At 35.8% G+C, this 16,005-nt stretch overlaps 1 protein-coding gene across 8 annotated transcripts; it reads left to right on the top strand.

The window, feature by feature from the left end:
• Window positions 1-6,330: 6,330 nt before the first annotated feature.
• Window positions 6,331-15,504, top strand: LOC140894525 (sterol 3-beta-glucosyltransferase). Of its 8 annotated transcripts, XM_073303047.1 has the most exons (16): window positions 6,331-6,492; window positions 6,578-6,649; window positions 7,594-7,696; window positions 8,087-8,229; window positions 8,617-8,687; window positions 9,675-9,756; window positions 10,074-10,175; window positions 10,298-10,353; window positions 10,601-10,635; window positions 11,702-11,915; window positions 12,462-12,677; window positions 13,715-13,774; window positions 13,887-13,926; window positions 14,360-14,581; window positions 14,664-14,719; window positions 14,904-15,106. In XM_073303047.1, exons 1-15 carry the CDS (start codon window positions 6,427-6,429, stop codon window positions 14,685-14,687), a joined length of 1,506 nt encoding a protein of 501 aa, XP_073159148.1. In that variant the 5' UTR covers window positions 6,331-6,426; the 3' UTR covers window positions 14,688-14,719; window positions 14,904-15,106. The 8 variants fall into 8 exon arrangements, with proteins under 8 accessions (XP_073159148.1, XP_073159146.1, XP_073159150.1 ...); XM_073303045.1 differs by lacking the exons at window positions 14,664-14,719; window positions 14,904-15,106 and adding an exon at window positions 15,113-15,504 and having other exon boundaries at window positions 7,612-7,696; XM_073303049.1 differs by lacking the exons at window positions 14,664-14,719; window positions 14,904-15,106 and adding an exon at window positions 15,113-15,504 and having other exon boundaries at window positions 8,087-8,197; window positions 8,617-8,646; window positions 9,675-9,751.
• The last annotated feature ends 501 nt before the right edge of the window (window positions 15,505-16,005 follow it).

Here is a 16,005-nt window from a genome sequence, read left to right as displayed (position 1 = left end):
CATCGCTACAACTGATTTGCAGGATGCTGAGACCCGGGTTGTGGAGGCTCAAACTGAGGCAGCCCTTGCAAAAGACAAAGCTGAAAAAGCAGTGGCAGCTCTGGAAACCCGGTTGAGATCAGAAGAAGAACTCAATGCCTCTTTCCTTTCTTCTGCCAAATTCCAAAAAGCAGTTTTGGACAAATCATACGCTTTCTTTCAATCCTATTTTTACAAATGTCGGGATCAATTTGAAGAGGTGGGGTTATGGTCTGCGGAGAAGAAGGATTTTCCAGATTTGGATAAGGCTATTGACTCTCTCCCTGCTGAAAAAGGGGCCGATGGAGCAGAGACATCTCAGCCGAATGAGAACTTAACCAACGAAGGCGATACTACGCCTTATAATCCCGTAGTTTAAAATACTTTTGTAATTGGGCCATTTAAGCCCCTCCTCTTGTAACCCTTTATCATCAATGCTATTCGCTTTTTCCAATTGTCAATTGTTTAATGCTTTAATTTTCCATATAAATAAAGAATATATAATGCCAAGGGCTTATAAGGGTGCCGGGGCATGGAACCTCCCGGGCTTATATAATGCCAAGGGTTTATATATACCTTGGGCTTAAAGGGGTTTCGGGGCATGGAACCTCCCGAGCTTATATAATGCCAAGGGCTTATATATGCCTTGGCCTTTAAAGGGTGCCGGGGCATGGAACCTCCCGGGCTTGTATAATGCCAAGGGCTTATATATGACTTGGGCTTATAAGGGGTGCCGGGGCATGGAACCTCCCGAGCTCCTATAATGCCAAGGGTTTATATCTGCCTTGGGCTTAAAGGGGTGCCAGGGCATGGAACCTCCCGGGCTTATATAATGTCAAGGGCTTATATATGCCTTGGGCTTAAAAGGGTGCCGGGGCATGGAACCTCCCGGGCTTGTATAATGCCAAGGGCTTATATATGTCTTGGGCTTATAAGGGTGCCGGGGCATGGAACCTGTTACGCCTTAAACGCATACAAATCTCGTGTTATGAGATTAATATTTTTAATGCATTAACAATTCTCAAATTAAATTGATTTGATGATTACAAAACTCGGTTAATCGTTACTAACAGTTTAACGTGAGAAATTTGCAGATAATAATACTTTTGAGTATAAACAAATATTGGAATCAAGGACCAATAATAAAAAATTGGAGATAAAATTGTAAAGGTTCGAATTTGCCCAAGTTCAGACGATCCGATGATAGGTTCGGACGGCCCGAAGATATTTTAGGGTTTTAATATTGCTCGGAGGCACTCTCGGAGGCCACAAAATGAAGACTTCGGACGACCCGAAGACAAGTTTGGAGGACCCGAACTACTTTATGGCCATGAAGATTTTGTCGGAAGAAAAATTGCCGGAATGTATTTAATGCAGCCGTTCGGACGACCCGAAGAGAACTTCGGACCACCCGAACAGTTCATCAGCCGCAAAAATTTGAAAATGAATCAGACAACGTTCGGACGACCCGAACACCCGTTCGGACGACCCGAACCCGTTCGGAATGGCAACTATAAATACATGCCATTTGAAGCCTTCTCAACTCACCAATTCACTCTCATCTCTCATTTCAAGCAATAGCATCTCCTTCAAAATATTCAAATGATAGTTGAGCGATTTATTCAAAATCGAGGGTTGTTTGTATTGAATCATTTGTGAGTTAGTTGCTCGGTTATTGTAAACACTTGTGTGTGAAGCCAAGTGTATTTTACGAGTGTTGTGGCTATCCTTGGAGCCCTTAAGGCCAAGTGTTCGAGTTGTATCGGCGCGGTGATCGTGTTGAGTTGTACGGCTATCCTTGGAGCCATCAAGGCCAAAACGTTGAAGTGCTAGTGGATCCTTGGTTAATCGATATTAACCAAGAAGGGGAGACGTAGACGATTTATCATCGAACTTCCATAAACATCTCTTATCCCTTTTATTGCTTTATTTATATTACGCATTTATTTACCGCACTTATATTTGATTGCTTTAAGTCTTCCGCTTGCGTACTAGCAAAATCGCTTTAAATTGCTAAAGTTGCCAATAGAACCTAAATTCCCCCCATTAGGTTCTAACAAGTGGTATCAGAGACACTTTTTTACAAAATATTTTCAAAAAGGCTCTATGGCAAATCTAGCGAGCGATTATGCTCAAGGGCAATCTACCAATCGTCCTCCTCTTTTCAATGGCATAAACTACGGATATTGGAAAAATCGAAAGTCCCTATATATCCAATCCGTAGACTATGACCTTTGGAAAGTAACTGTGAAAGGTCCCTATATACCTATGAAAGAGGTTGATGGAGTCAAAATTCCTAAGGAATGGACGACTTTTCAATGGAGGATATGAAATTAATATCTCAAAATGCTAAAGCTATGAATATTTTGCATTGTTACTTAGATATGAACGAGTACAACCGGATCTCGATGTGCTCCTTCGCAAAAGAAATTTGGGACAAATTGGAGATATGCCACGAGGGAACTACTTCAACTAAAATACGAGACATTTGAGATGGAAGCCAATGAGGATGTTGACACCATGTTCCGAAGGCTCACTCAAATCATCAATGAGTTAGCCCAACTTGGAGAACAATATCCAACCAAGCAAGTATGGAGGAGAGCTCTACGCGCCTTACCCAAGGAGTGGGATGCCAAGATAACGGCCATCATTGAGTCCAACAAAGGAGACACTGCATCGTATGATCTTGATCAACTTCATGGGACCCTTAAAACCCATGAGTTAGAAGTGTCTACAAGGAAAGAATCAAAGAGAGAGGATGAAAAGACCAAGGCAAAGGGGATTGCCTTATCCACCCAAGTCGAAGAAGAAGAAGATGATGATGATATGACACTCTTTGCAAGAAAATTCAAAAGATTTATGCGAGAAAACAACTTCAAAAAGAAGACGGACAAGGAAGTAACTTGCTACAACTGTCAACAACAAGGCCACTATGCTAATGAGTGCCCTCTCAAGAATAAGGTTGACAAAGGCAAGAAGAAAGCCCTAATAGAAACTTGGAGCGACAGCGATGATGACGAGGAGGAAGCTAACATCTGTCTCATGGCTAGGAGTGATGACATCGTCTTCGACGACGATGACGAGGTACCTTTATATGATGAATTATTACATTCATATAAACATATGTTTGATATGACTAAATCACTTAGAAAGAAAAATAGAAACCTCAAAAATGAATTAAAAACTAAGGAGCATGAAAACCTAAGATTAAAGGATGACATAGCTCACTAGAAAAATTATTTGATAAATTCAATGTTAGTAGTAATAAATTGAATAATTTACTAAGCATGCAGAAATGTAGCTTTGATAAGGGTGGAATAGGGTATGGTAAGAAATCTATAGACTTTACTAGCCTTATAGCTAAAGCTAAAATGAGATCACCCCCTGCATGCTCTTACTGTTGTAAAATAGGTCATGCTAGACATAAATGTAGATCTTTGAAATATCAATATGATCAAAAAGCTATATGAAATGGAGGCCTAAGAGTACTTAACCACTCATCAGTCGACATTATGAGATCATGATATAAGGGAGTTCATCATAGACTGGTTTAAACTGCCTTGACTTGCGACTGGTCTTCCTGATGAACACTGCTTTGTCCAAGAAAATAGGTTTTTAAAGAGCCCATAGCTCTACCTACTACTGGGAGCACTCTTGGAAAGTAGCGATGATGTTGCTATGAGAACTAAACTCTTAGAAGTCCATTTTGTATCTCTCTTTTCTAACACTGTGGACCAAAAGTACTAAAGGGTACCAAAATCAAATTCTTGTAGGAAAATAGGAAAAATATTCTTCCTAGCATATGGTATCTAGACAGTGGATGTTCTAGACATATGACGGGGAACAAAGAGCTACTCCAATCGGTCAAACCAAAAGATAAAGGAACTGTCACCTTTGGAGACAACAACAAAGGAGTTATCGAAGGAATTGGCTCAATAGGTATTTCTAAATCCTGCTTGATTGATGATGTACTCCTAGTGAAAGGACTTAAGCATAAGTCAATTGTGTGATAGAGGTTATGAAGTCAAATTCACTCCCCAACACTGTACTATATCGCTCACATCTGACAAATCCATAAATTTCAAAGGATATAGAAGTGAAAATGTATACAAGGTTTCTTTAAATAATTTATCTTTATCAAATATTAAAAGCCTTGTATCCCTGAATATTGATGATAACATTCTTTGGCAAAGACGACTAGGTCATGTTGGCCCTAGTACCATAGAAAACTTTTTAAACTTGATTTAGTTGTTGGTATGCCAAAACTCAATTTAAAATTAGATTCTGTTTGTGATGCGTGTCAACTAGACAAACACACAAGGAAATCTTTTAAAAGCAAAAAATTTGTATCAACTTCTATGCCCCTTGAACTTCTTCACCTAGATCTATGTGGTCCCTCGAGGAACGCTAGCCTAGGAGGAAAGCTTTATGCATTTGTCATTGTGGATGATTTCTCACGTTACACGTGGACATTGTTTTTAGCCCACAAAAATGATGCCTTTGATTATTTTAAAACTTTTGTCAAACATGTTGAGAATGAGAAAAATCTTTCAATAAAACAGATCCGTAGTGACCACGAAACTGAATTTCAAAATGAGAGTTTTACAAATTTTTGTGAATAAAAAGGCATCGGTCATAATTTCTTCACAAAGACACTTCTTACGATGATATTCAAAAAACATATATATAACTTTGGGATGCACAATCTACGAAATATGTGAAAAATCATTCGTGTTAACACGAGGAAAAGTTTACGTGTCTGCAATATTTTTTTCTTACTATGGTTTTTATCCCAATGAGTTTTTCCTAGTAAGGTTTTTAACGAGGCAGTATAAAATACGTAATAAAGACAGTTACTGTATCACGATCATCATGGGCGGAGCTAGCCCATGCCCAGTGTGGGCTGCTGCCCACACTGGCCCCAACAAACCAAATATTATATATACAAGTCTGGGCTTCACGGATTCAGGGTATAACAACTTGATGTATGTACGCACTCTCTGTCAATTTTATTGAACTTTAACTTATGAATTTAAGGTGAACAACAAGTGTTGTAATTAGGGGTACAAACGAGCCGAGCTATTCGTGAGTAGCTCGAACATACATCGAGCTCGAGCTTTCAATGTATGTGATCGAGTAGCTCGCGAGCTACTCAATCATATATATGTATAATATAATATAATATAATATAAATATAATATTATATATATATATATATATATATATATATATATTTTTTTTTCGAGCTCGAGCTCGAGTAACTCGAACTATAATCGAGCTCGAGTTCGAGTACAAAAATAATTACTCGATCGAGCTCGAGTTCGAGTAGTCAAATACGAGTCGAGCTCGAGCTCGAATAGTATGATACTCGACTCGACTCCACTCGATTGCATCCTAGTTGTAAGGAATATTGGGATGGAAAAAAATGGCTTCGGAATGGATATCATTGTTGAATTTATGTGACGAAAAAAGAAATTGAACTTGTAAATGAAATTTGGGATTTTCATATCATTAAAATTAACTAATTTGGGCTTTCCATATAATTGTTTTTCAATTAAGTTGCTAACGAGTCAAATGATAAGTATCAAAATAAGGGGTGATTAATGTAAAATTTAAAAAAGGGTCTTACCAAACCTACCATTTTCGTCGACCATTCAATTATTTATTTTGCACCATTTTGCTATCGGGAATCAATTCATGCTTATTTTTCGATTGTAGAGTATATATTTCTATCAAATTGTGTTTTGATTTTGAGTTTTGTACGTGTTATTATTCGTCATTTTTTCGACGTTTTTTCATGGATTAACACTTGTTTATGTTCGTGGGTAGCTTGTGTTCGAACCTTAGATACATTATTTATGGTTGTCGATAAACATGTGCCTTTTTGTTACTTTATTAATTATATTGTATCGTCGCCTACACTGAACCAAGATCCTGGCTCCGTCCCTGAAAATCATCATCACAAGAGAGATTGTTGAAAATATATTATATTAGAGTTGAATCTTGAAAATAAGAGTTTCAAGATTTTGAATATTAGTATGTAATGATGCAACAGATGAAATAATTATTTTTGGACTAATTTCAAATAAAGATCTATAAATAGGTCTCTTCATTTCTGACGAAAAAAAACAATTGAATTGAGAGAAAAATTTTATAAAATGTAGAGTTTGATATATTTTAAGTTTTGAGATTTTAATTTTTTACCATAAATTTTAATTTTTTTTTAGAACAATTAATAATAATAATAGATAACAATATTTTAAATTTAACTGGAATCTGATAAATGTATACTAGGACTAGGAATTAGGATTCTGTAATCTGTGGACCCGTTTGGACAAATTATTACAGTATCTTTGGCCGAACCCCGAAACTCCTAAAACGACGTCGTCGACGACCACGGCGAAAACCATGAGGACGAAGCCAACCGCCGTGTTCATGGCCTTCGGTACCAAAGGCGACGTTTACCCCATCGCTGTAATTCTCCCATTTCTCTTTCATTCTCCAGGATTAATCACTGTGATTATGGTTTTTGACGATTGACTCACGGTTTCCTCAATAGGCTATTGCTGCAGCTTTCGCTTCCGATCAAGGGCAGTACCAGGTTGCCTTTGTGACTCATTCAGCTCACGAGGTTTGTAACCTTTTGATTGTTGTTTGATTCTTCATCTTGCTCAATTTGTTGCAATGTTCATAGTTACTGGTTGGAGTGACATCATTTTATTTCGGAACTGAACACTATTGAATCGCTGCCTTTTTCTTTTCTTTCTTTTGCCCATTTCTAGTAGTTAGCAGCCCGCTGTTGGAGAGTGGCATTTTGTAACATATAATATTTGGGAATTCTTGTTGTGCTGCATTACCACACTATTGAAATCTAGAATGTTAGCCTAAATCCCTTGTTTAGATTCGCTTTTGAGTTAACGTGGTAGATACGGAGTTGAGCAGTAGGTTGTGATACTTGAGGGAGGGGAGGGGAGGGGAGATTCTTAGCAGCTATGCTTCACCTTTCAGGGCTCACGGGCATTGGAACTTTCCATCCAACTAGTGGGATGATCACGGAGAACGGGAAGTAGTGGACCATACTCTAATGTTGTGTCATTTCTTGCAGAATTTAGAGCAACTATACTGTATCTAAGGACATGGAATTGAGGAATGAATTAAAATCAGTCTTTCTATGTTCAAACTTGATATGTTTTTTGCAAGTTGAAATCAAAGGGCCCGAGTTTTTTCTTATTTGTTCTGTTTTTGCTCTTCTTTAAAGACTTAACTCCTGTATCTCATGCTTTCAATAGCATCATTCGTGTAAGTATTATCATGAAATGATTACTTAGGAGAACGGCATAGAATAATATCTCCAGCGTTTTTTCTTCTGTTTTGGCCTTTTTATTGCCTATGAAGTACATTGAAGATTGGTAATTTGACATTTTATCGTCAAACTGCAATAATTTAATGGTAGCATGGTAATGCTACTCTTTTGGATCCTTTCTTAATTTATCAAAAAATTATGCTGTTCAAATCTTGCATATTGTTTGCTTTTTGAAAAAAAACTGTGTTTATTTATGTCATATAATATACTAGGTATTTTCTATCTCGCAGAAGCTCAAAGTTCATTTAGAAGCAAAAAGAATCACATATTTTCCAGTTTCATCACCTCCTGTCATGTCTTATCAAGACACCGCAGGTTATATTTCTTTTATTTTTGAGGCAATCATACTGTAGGTTTAGCCATTAAAATAAAAATAAGATATTGCCATGTCTTATTAAGACCTGCTGGTTATATTTACATATATATGTTATATATATGTTATATTATATATGTATTTGTTTTGGAGGCAACCTTACCTAACATTTTGCATGCTTATTTTATTTTAATGGCTGGAAGCTACTACATAATAAAAAGTCATTTTGTCTCTTGAAATCTTTAACCACCACACGTTTTAACATAGGTTGTGGTGGATCAGTCTGTATGTATGGTCATCCAGCAAGTCTGAAATTCTATTAAATGATGCTAGTGCTTTTTTTTTTTTTTTTAATATCAGTTTACCTTCTAAAATTGCATCTATTTTACAAGGATCCAGCAAGGTCTCTTTTTCTCTTCAGAAGAACGAAATCATGATAAAACATAGACAAGAGTGTGTTTCAATTGCTGAAGGCATATTCGGAGAGGACCCACATATGGATGGTGATCTTATCATTATAAATTTCTTCGCTCTGGTAACTTCTTAGAAAGATTGGTTATGAGTCTGTTTTTATGAAGTGCCAAAATTCGAACTGAATTCAGTCGCATGGCTCATAAAGTTTTTGAATAGCAAATGACTTGTCACATCTGAAGTTTGTAATGTCTGATGACTGATTTACCGCTGTTATTGTTTTATCAAAATAACTAAATAAGGTATTACAGAACACCCGAACTTTGAAACTGATTAAACTTTGAGTAGTTGACTGCTTTCAGAATTACTAGTTTTAAACTAGATGACTATAATAGCAAATCAAGAAACAACGATGATAAAACATATTTACTTTAATGAAAAGAATCTATTAGTAGTACTTTGAAGTATTGCTAATTGATTTATCCCTTGTATTACATTTCTTTATCTTCAGGAAGGTTGGAGTCTTGCAGAACTATTTCAGGTTCGTTGTGTTGTTGCTGCTCCTTATGTTGTTCCCTACAGGTTTGAGTTATATTAAGTTATATATTGCTCAACTTTATTGATTCGGTTTACAACATATAAATGCCCTATAACCAGCTATGGTATTCTTTGTCATCAGAGTTTCCAAAATATATATAATGAAAATTATGGATTGGTTATTTAATGTAAAACATCTCAGGACTCTTATGATTTTTATTATCATGCATAATGTGCATGTGATCTGATGACAGGTAGAGGGACATAACTTGGATGTTCTTAATTTTTTAAAGAAATTATAAAATGCATGATTCCTGTCACCATGCTCAGATAGGCTTGCAAACTGAAATACATGTTCGAGTGTCCTTGTAAGCCACGGAACGGAGTCTTTTGAAACTTACTACAGTAAAATATGTTTATTTTTCCCACCTGGTAACATCATTTAGTAAACTTTTTTGGAATTATCGAACAACTTTATAAGTGCTTGTATTACCATAAAAAGATATTGGTTTATTTTCTACGTCCAATAATTATCAATAAATTTCTAGAAAAAAAATGGAAGTGTGAAGATAGATCATTTTGTTTTCTTCACGGAATGTTTGAACTTGTTTTTGCCTCAGGTCTGTTCTTCATGAATTTGTGGTGTCCAACCTGTCATGTCATGTCATGTCTTTTTTTTTTTTTAATTTTTTTAAATTTTTTGGGTATTGTCTCACATCATATTTTTCGATCCAAAATTTTGGCTTCCCTGAGATATGGAGGATAAATGCGTGATGCTGTGATCCAGGTTATACTGCATACTTTGTCTATATTTATATAAACTGAAGCGACAAGAATTAAAATTCTTGATGTAGAATACTAGAATATAATACCTTTTACCCTTTTCTCCTCACTTCGTGTCTCCTTGCCTCCGTCTCTCATGCATTGATACAGAGAAAGATGTAACTCTGTTTCCTCTGCAAGATGATATCCGTTTCCCCTTTTTTTTTCGAAGCTTTGTTGCTCACTAATAAGTGGTTAATTGCAATGCAGTGCCCCCTCTTCTTTTGAACGCCAATTTCAGAAAGAACTTCCTCTTTTATATGAATATCTTCAAGATGCTCCGACTGGTAAGGTATGCAATTGTAGTTATAAATCTGGCTGCAATAGGTCTTATTTTCTATTTATTAAGTTTCATCACTTAAATTTTCAATTGATTGTTTTACTTCCCCTGTTCGATGCATCTAGGTCAACAAATTGTTCCAGCAGCATCACTTTTTTCAAATTCTTTAATATTATATCTTTAGGATTGCGTTGGTATAGGAGAGGATGTTGATTGGATTAAGCATGATTTCTTTCTTTATCTATTCGATTGTGTAGGGATAAGAGAGGGTGTTTGATACGATTAAGTTGGTTTTTACTGAGCAATTTTTCTCTTCATTTTTATCATAGGTAGGGTGGGAAGATGTTATCTATTGGATGTGGCCGCTTTTCACTGAAGATTGGGGATTATGGAGAAGCCACGATTTGCATCTGAGCTTCTTGCCTTTTACGGTTGTTATTAAGCTAGTGAATGTTCTTGTGAAATGTTATTTTAGTATATGAAATAAGATTTGGTCGTTTCTTTAATTTAATTATGCTTGTATGTCTCTTGCTATATTTTTCATTGAATACAGGATCCAGTGACTGGTCTTCCAAGATGGCACGAGAGGCCTTTATCTCCCTTGCTACTGTAAGATATTTTCCACAAAAGTTAATATCGTGACAGGATAATCTATACATATAGTATTGAAGGATTGAATAATTTTCTGAAGAAAATTTCCTAATCAACTTTACTTTGTTGGTTTCCAAGTACTAATCGTCCACACATAAGACAACAGGCTCCTGAAATCCTTCGTCTATGTTCTATCAGTTACATCGTTACTTATCTGTATACTCGTTTTATTATTTTCTGATACTTTATAGGCTTTGCCTTACAGGTATGGATTTAGCAAAGAAGTTGTTGAGTGCCCTGGTAATTCCTTACAAGGCTGTTCATGATTGTTTATTTGAACAATAATGATATGGCTTCCCTACCTTGGTGGATCCTGTTCCCCTAGGCCTGAACTTGTGTTTATTTCTCTCTATGAAATTATATTACACTTTTTTCAAGAATTGCTGAATTTATGGTTTCATCTCTATAAAGTGACTTTTGAGACAATCATCGCATAACTATTGTTTTGTCATTATCGTTGTCACGCAGTCATAACCCTAATATAATTGGGGTCTGCAGCAGGTATTTTCCGTTGTGTTTTGTTGCAAATTAAAGTATCAGCTATGCCTCAACTACTTAAACAGGTTGTAGTAATTTAGGCATTCCTCTCTGTTTTTTCAGTCTTTTATTTTGATTTTCTCATACTTCCTCTTACTGAGTCTTACGTACACTAACAGTCAGAGTTAAAACGTGCCAAACCCATCCTTCAATTTTATTTCAAATCGATGCGACCCAACATTCTAGTATGTTCTACTATTTTATAACTACTCATCCACCTTAACAGTCACAGCCAGGTCAACCATTTAATTACACTGGCTTTTCATTGCCAATATGCACCAACATATAAACAGACGAATAACACTTATAAAACATGTGAGAGTAGTCAGGTTTAGGACTTTCATTTTTTTTTTATTGTAGACATGTCTACGTTTTTTGTCAGCCCCTCATCATCCTTCACACAATTAAATTGGAAATGAGAAAATCGTAGCACAGTTAACCATGCACCTCATTTTCAAATGTGGGATTTTATTAATTTTTTTCCTTAGGACGTCCTTTGGCAGTAGGTCGAGGAGCTCTATTACCTTTTAATATTGTTGGTGCCATAATTTGATGTGGGTGTCCACATGTGTGCCCACATGAGTTAGCGACTATCAAGTATCTTAATTGTGGTCCTAGGATCAATCTAGAACCAGAATCATTTATCATTATAGATCATGGCAAACTACAAGGTTAATGTCATAAACAAACCTCACTTTAGTTGTAATTGTTTGTTTCCTTTTGTTTCCCTGTTATTCTCTTCACTAAATGAATGCTTGCAGCTATGTAGATTACTGGCCATCAAGAGTTCAAACTTGTGGCTTTTGGTTTCTCCCCTTTGAGTGGCAGTTCTCCTGCAGCAGCTGTGCAGATATTTCAGCTCAAAGATTTTCTAGGAAATTGAATGCTGAAGAAGAGATGTGTTCGATTCATGTCAATTTAAAAACTTTTCTGAATGCTTCGCCAAACCAACCTATTTTCATGAGTCTAAGTTCTATTGGTAGGCGAGTGTTTAATTAGAGTTTAACTTTATTCTATTGTTTTCTTACTATTTATTGTTGACTTCTGTGTCATTTATTCACAAAACTTGCTCTGACAATCAATATGCTTGGATTTTTTTCCTCTATATTTGTTGGTTTCAGCACTTTATGTGAGGTTGTGTTTTATGTTTTTTCTTAAAACAATGACATCTGTTCTACAGTTAATTTCCCACAAAACCTTCTGACATAGGTATATGTCCTGACATTTAAATATAATTTTTATTCAGCTGAATGTTTGACCTTTATATAGGCTAAAAATGGTTAGAGTTCATGACTTAATAGGTCAGTGAAGTTATGCTACGGTACTTTCCATAATTTAGCAATAGTAGGGCTATCATCCATAAAAGAAATAGTACTTCAGATAATTCCGGCAGAAACTGTTAAGAGGATGAGATATCATTGTTAATAAACTTTTTGGTATACTTGTAGTTGTCTGAAATGGTTGAAAATTTCCATCCAGCTTTATTCATTCACGCACTTGTTTCATTCCAACTCTTGCTGTTTCTGCAGTATGGGTTATTTGAAGAATCCTAGAGCTTTTCTTAAGGTCCTTGGAAATGCTTTGAATATTACAAGCTGTAGATTTATTCTGTTCTCAGCTGGTTATGGACCTTTAGATGCTGAAATCAAAATGTCCGCCCAGACACTATTGTCACCTTCAGAACAACTGCAACTTACTGAAGATCAAACCTCCCTATTTGGTGGCCGTCTATTTTACTTCTCTGGGTTAGTATCTCTGCTTATGTTTGAGTATATGTACTTGCTTTAAAATGAAAAGATTTTTTTCTCTTTCATGGTCTCCGGTGATGCAAACTTTGGCTGTATTATTTTAAATCTATATCTTAAGATTATGTGACATGGAAATATGCAACAAACATTTGGGTAATGGTTATATATTATTTTTAGTCCAACATAAAATGGAAAACCTTAATTTTCTGTTACATGTTTGTGGTCTGTTTTGGTTTTGCGAGGAATTATTGTACCACACTTTCAAATTAGCTAGGAATATCCACTACTCATTATTGATATCTCCAATGACCACGAGTCATGCTATACCTTCACGTCGCTGCCTAAGTATTGAATGCATGACATGCTGCATGCATCAGAGTTGAATTAGGTAATTTCGCAAATAAATGCTCAGCCTGTTCAGTTGATAAATAAGTAGCAACCATGCTACAGTCATTTAATATCATGCTTGTAATTTTATTATTAAAAAATAAAATAAAAAAATATCATGCTTACAACCAGTTCTTTAAAGTTCTCTTTATATTTAGCAAGGTGCATATTGATCAAATTTTTAATTACAAGTTTCTGTCAGAAAATGTTATGAAACTGGGAACTGTGCAGGTATTATTACAAGGATGCCTGAAAAATGATTTATCCAAAAAATAGCATTTGTAAAATGTTCAAAGGAAAATTATTGTGAGCTTAATTGGCAAGTTACTTTTAAGTACAGCTTACCATGTATCTTTTTTGATTAAGTCGTTCTTTGTGGTTTAGTTGTAGGAAGTTGTATCAGGTGTTAAAGAATCAAATCATGGATTACCATTTGTGTGCTTGATTGTCATGTTGGACATGGTAAATCATAAATGATACTGATATGGAGAAGTAATTCAGTTCTTCTACGTTTTTCTTTGAGATTGCTGTGACTACCAGCCATGTTTGGATTTTTACTATTGTTATCAGATATATCAGTTTTCTTTGTATATTTTTCGACTCTTGACACAAGTAACTGAACTGAATCCAACATTTTATTCAAATAGTGATGTACCATACAATTGGCTATTTCCAAAATGTGCAGCTGCTATCCATCACGGGGGAAGGTGACCTTTCTTGTTTTCCCCCTTTATTTTTCTTTCAAATTTCTATGGTTCCGTTTGAAAGGTCCTAATTCATTTGTTTCTGTCATTGCATCCTTGTTTTATCATTTATCAGTGGATCCACCGCCGCTGCACTGCATGCAGGAATTCCTCAGGTTTGTTTGTAATAGAATTTGGTGCTTAAACTTCTGTTTGTATTTTTTATCATTTAGTAGGTAATCAAGATATTCCCTCTCATTGGACCGATAACAACTCCTGTCGCTGGACAATTTTTCTCCTGAACCTTTTATCTAGATGTACATTCTCTAGAAAATTTAAGCGTAAAACTGTAATAGTGCTCCATGATTTGTTTGGTAGAGAAAAGTTCTAATATTTGGGATTGATTACAATAACAAGAAGCTTTGCTAAAACCTTGTATTGTATTTATATACTAATTGGCTCTTTCAGTGATTTTAGTTTCTGAATCTGTTCTTCAACTTTTATGCCCTGAGTTCTTTTTTTATTTTTTCCCAAATTGCTGCAAACATACACATCTTCCACTTCCCCAGAAACAAACCAGAAGCTTAACCATTTGATCTTTGGGGACAGGTTATCTGTCCATTTGTTCTGGATCAATATTATTGGGCAGAGAGGATGTTTTGGCTTGGCGTTGCTCCAGAGCCTCTAAAGAATACATGCTTGCTCCCAGATAAAGATGATGACTGTTACATAAAGGAAGCCGCAACTATGCTGGTTAAAGCTATAAATCGTGCATTGTCTCCTGAAGTCAAATTGCAGGCCTCACGGATTGCTAATAGACTTTCCGCTGAGGTAATGTCTATCAGTAAAACAGTGGTGTACTTATGTGGTGACTTATTCTGACGAATGTTTGATTGGTGTATTTTTGTTATAGTTATCTCCTAAATTAGATGCATGAAGTGGCTAAGCATCGCCGTTCACATTATCTAGGTCCACTTTTCCTACTCGTGATAGTTCTTGGATTTAATTTAATATGTGCAAGCCAAAATCTTTTTGGCTTGTGGTGAGTAAATAATTATTTCTTGATTTTTAAGAAATAGCCATTTTTAAAATTCTCACCAGCGTTTCTCCCATTGGTTTGATGGTAATAACTTCTAAAACCTGATCGATGCAGCAACTACTGCCAAGTGCTGAAACTCGAGATCACCGATTGAATATCAGCTGGATGATCTATGGTCCTCTAGGGGAACCATCTATTATGGTCTTCTAAACGAAATAATTTCTTCTAGATTTTGAAATAGCAATATATAGTTGCCACGTCTCCGTTGGAACCTGAACCACCCCTGGGAACTGACTTTTTGTCCATGTTTTTCATTTTCCCAGGATGGAGTTTCAGAAGCTGTGCGGTTAATTAGAGAAGAAATTAACTGTACTAGTGCTGCATTGTGATGCACTGTACTTGGGAAAGTGTCTTATGTGGCAAAACATGGGCCTTCAGATGCAGCATCCACACGCACCTGCTAGCTACGACTTTTCGAGCCCTGACTATGCTACACAAGGAGTTTTAGTAAAACTCTGACTAAAACTCCCGGTGTGTAGTTTTCGACCATTGATATAGGGAGGATAGATTTTCTTATACTTTACGGGTGTAGTTTTCGACCATTGATATGTGGAGGATAGATTTTCCTATACTTTTCGGGTACGTAATCGTAAAACTTGTAAGAAGGCCTGTATATTGGGAATTGGTTTAAATTATTAATTATCTTTTACCTCTATCGTATTTTTCTGTTGAAAGGGTCAAATGGCAATTGTTTCCCATTATATTTGACTTGGAGCTGATATATTGGCGACAAACTATTAGTTCTATTCAAAAATACAAAATTGTCATCTGGACGGACATTTTTGTAGACTTTTGAGCTCTCTCCTCTCTGTCCTTTCCACATTTTTTCAAATCCTATCTTACTTTGTCAGCTAAAAATCCACAAATTTGACTGGCATAGATTTGACAAGACGAACAACTCCACCATCCAAAACCAATGTCAAAGTTTGAGCAAGTTTGTATTATATTGGATAAATTATATAGCATATCTAACATAAATCATGGTAATTAGTAGGTCTAATCCCAACATATAATTTATATGGAGCTCACCCGATCAAAAAAGCAAAAAAAAAAGTAATGGAAAAAAAAGAAAAAAGACGTGTTGCATAAGATATTTCTTATCTTTGATGTCCAATAGAGGAGACTATTTATAAAAGATTATTTGTTTGGAAACGCG

This window comes from Henckelia pumila, chromosome 4 (genome assembly GCF_033568475.1).
Source record: "Henckelia pumila isolate YLH828 chromosome 4, ASM3356847v2, whole genome shotgun sequence".
NCBI lineage: Eukaryota > Viridiplantae > Streptophyta > Magnoliopsida > Lamiales > Gesneriaceae > Henckelia > Henckelia pumila.
The sequence above is the reverse complement of the archived record's forward strand: the minus strand, read 5'-3'. Positions and strand labels throughout refer to the sequence as shown.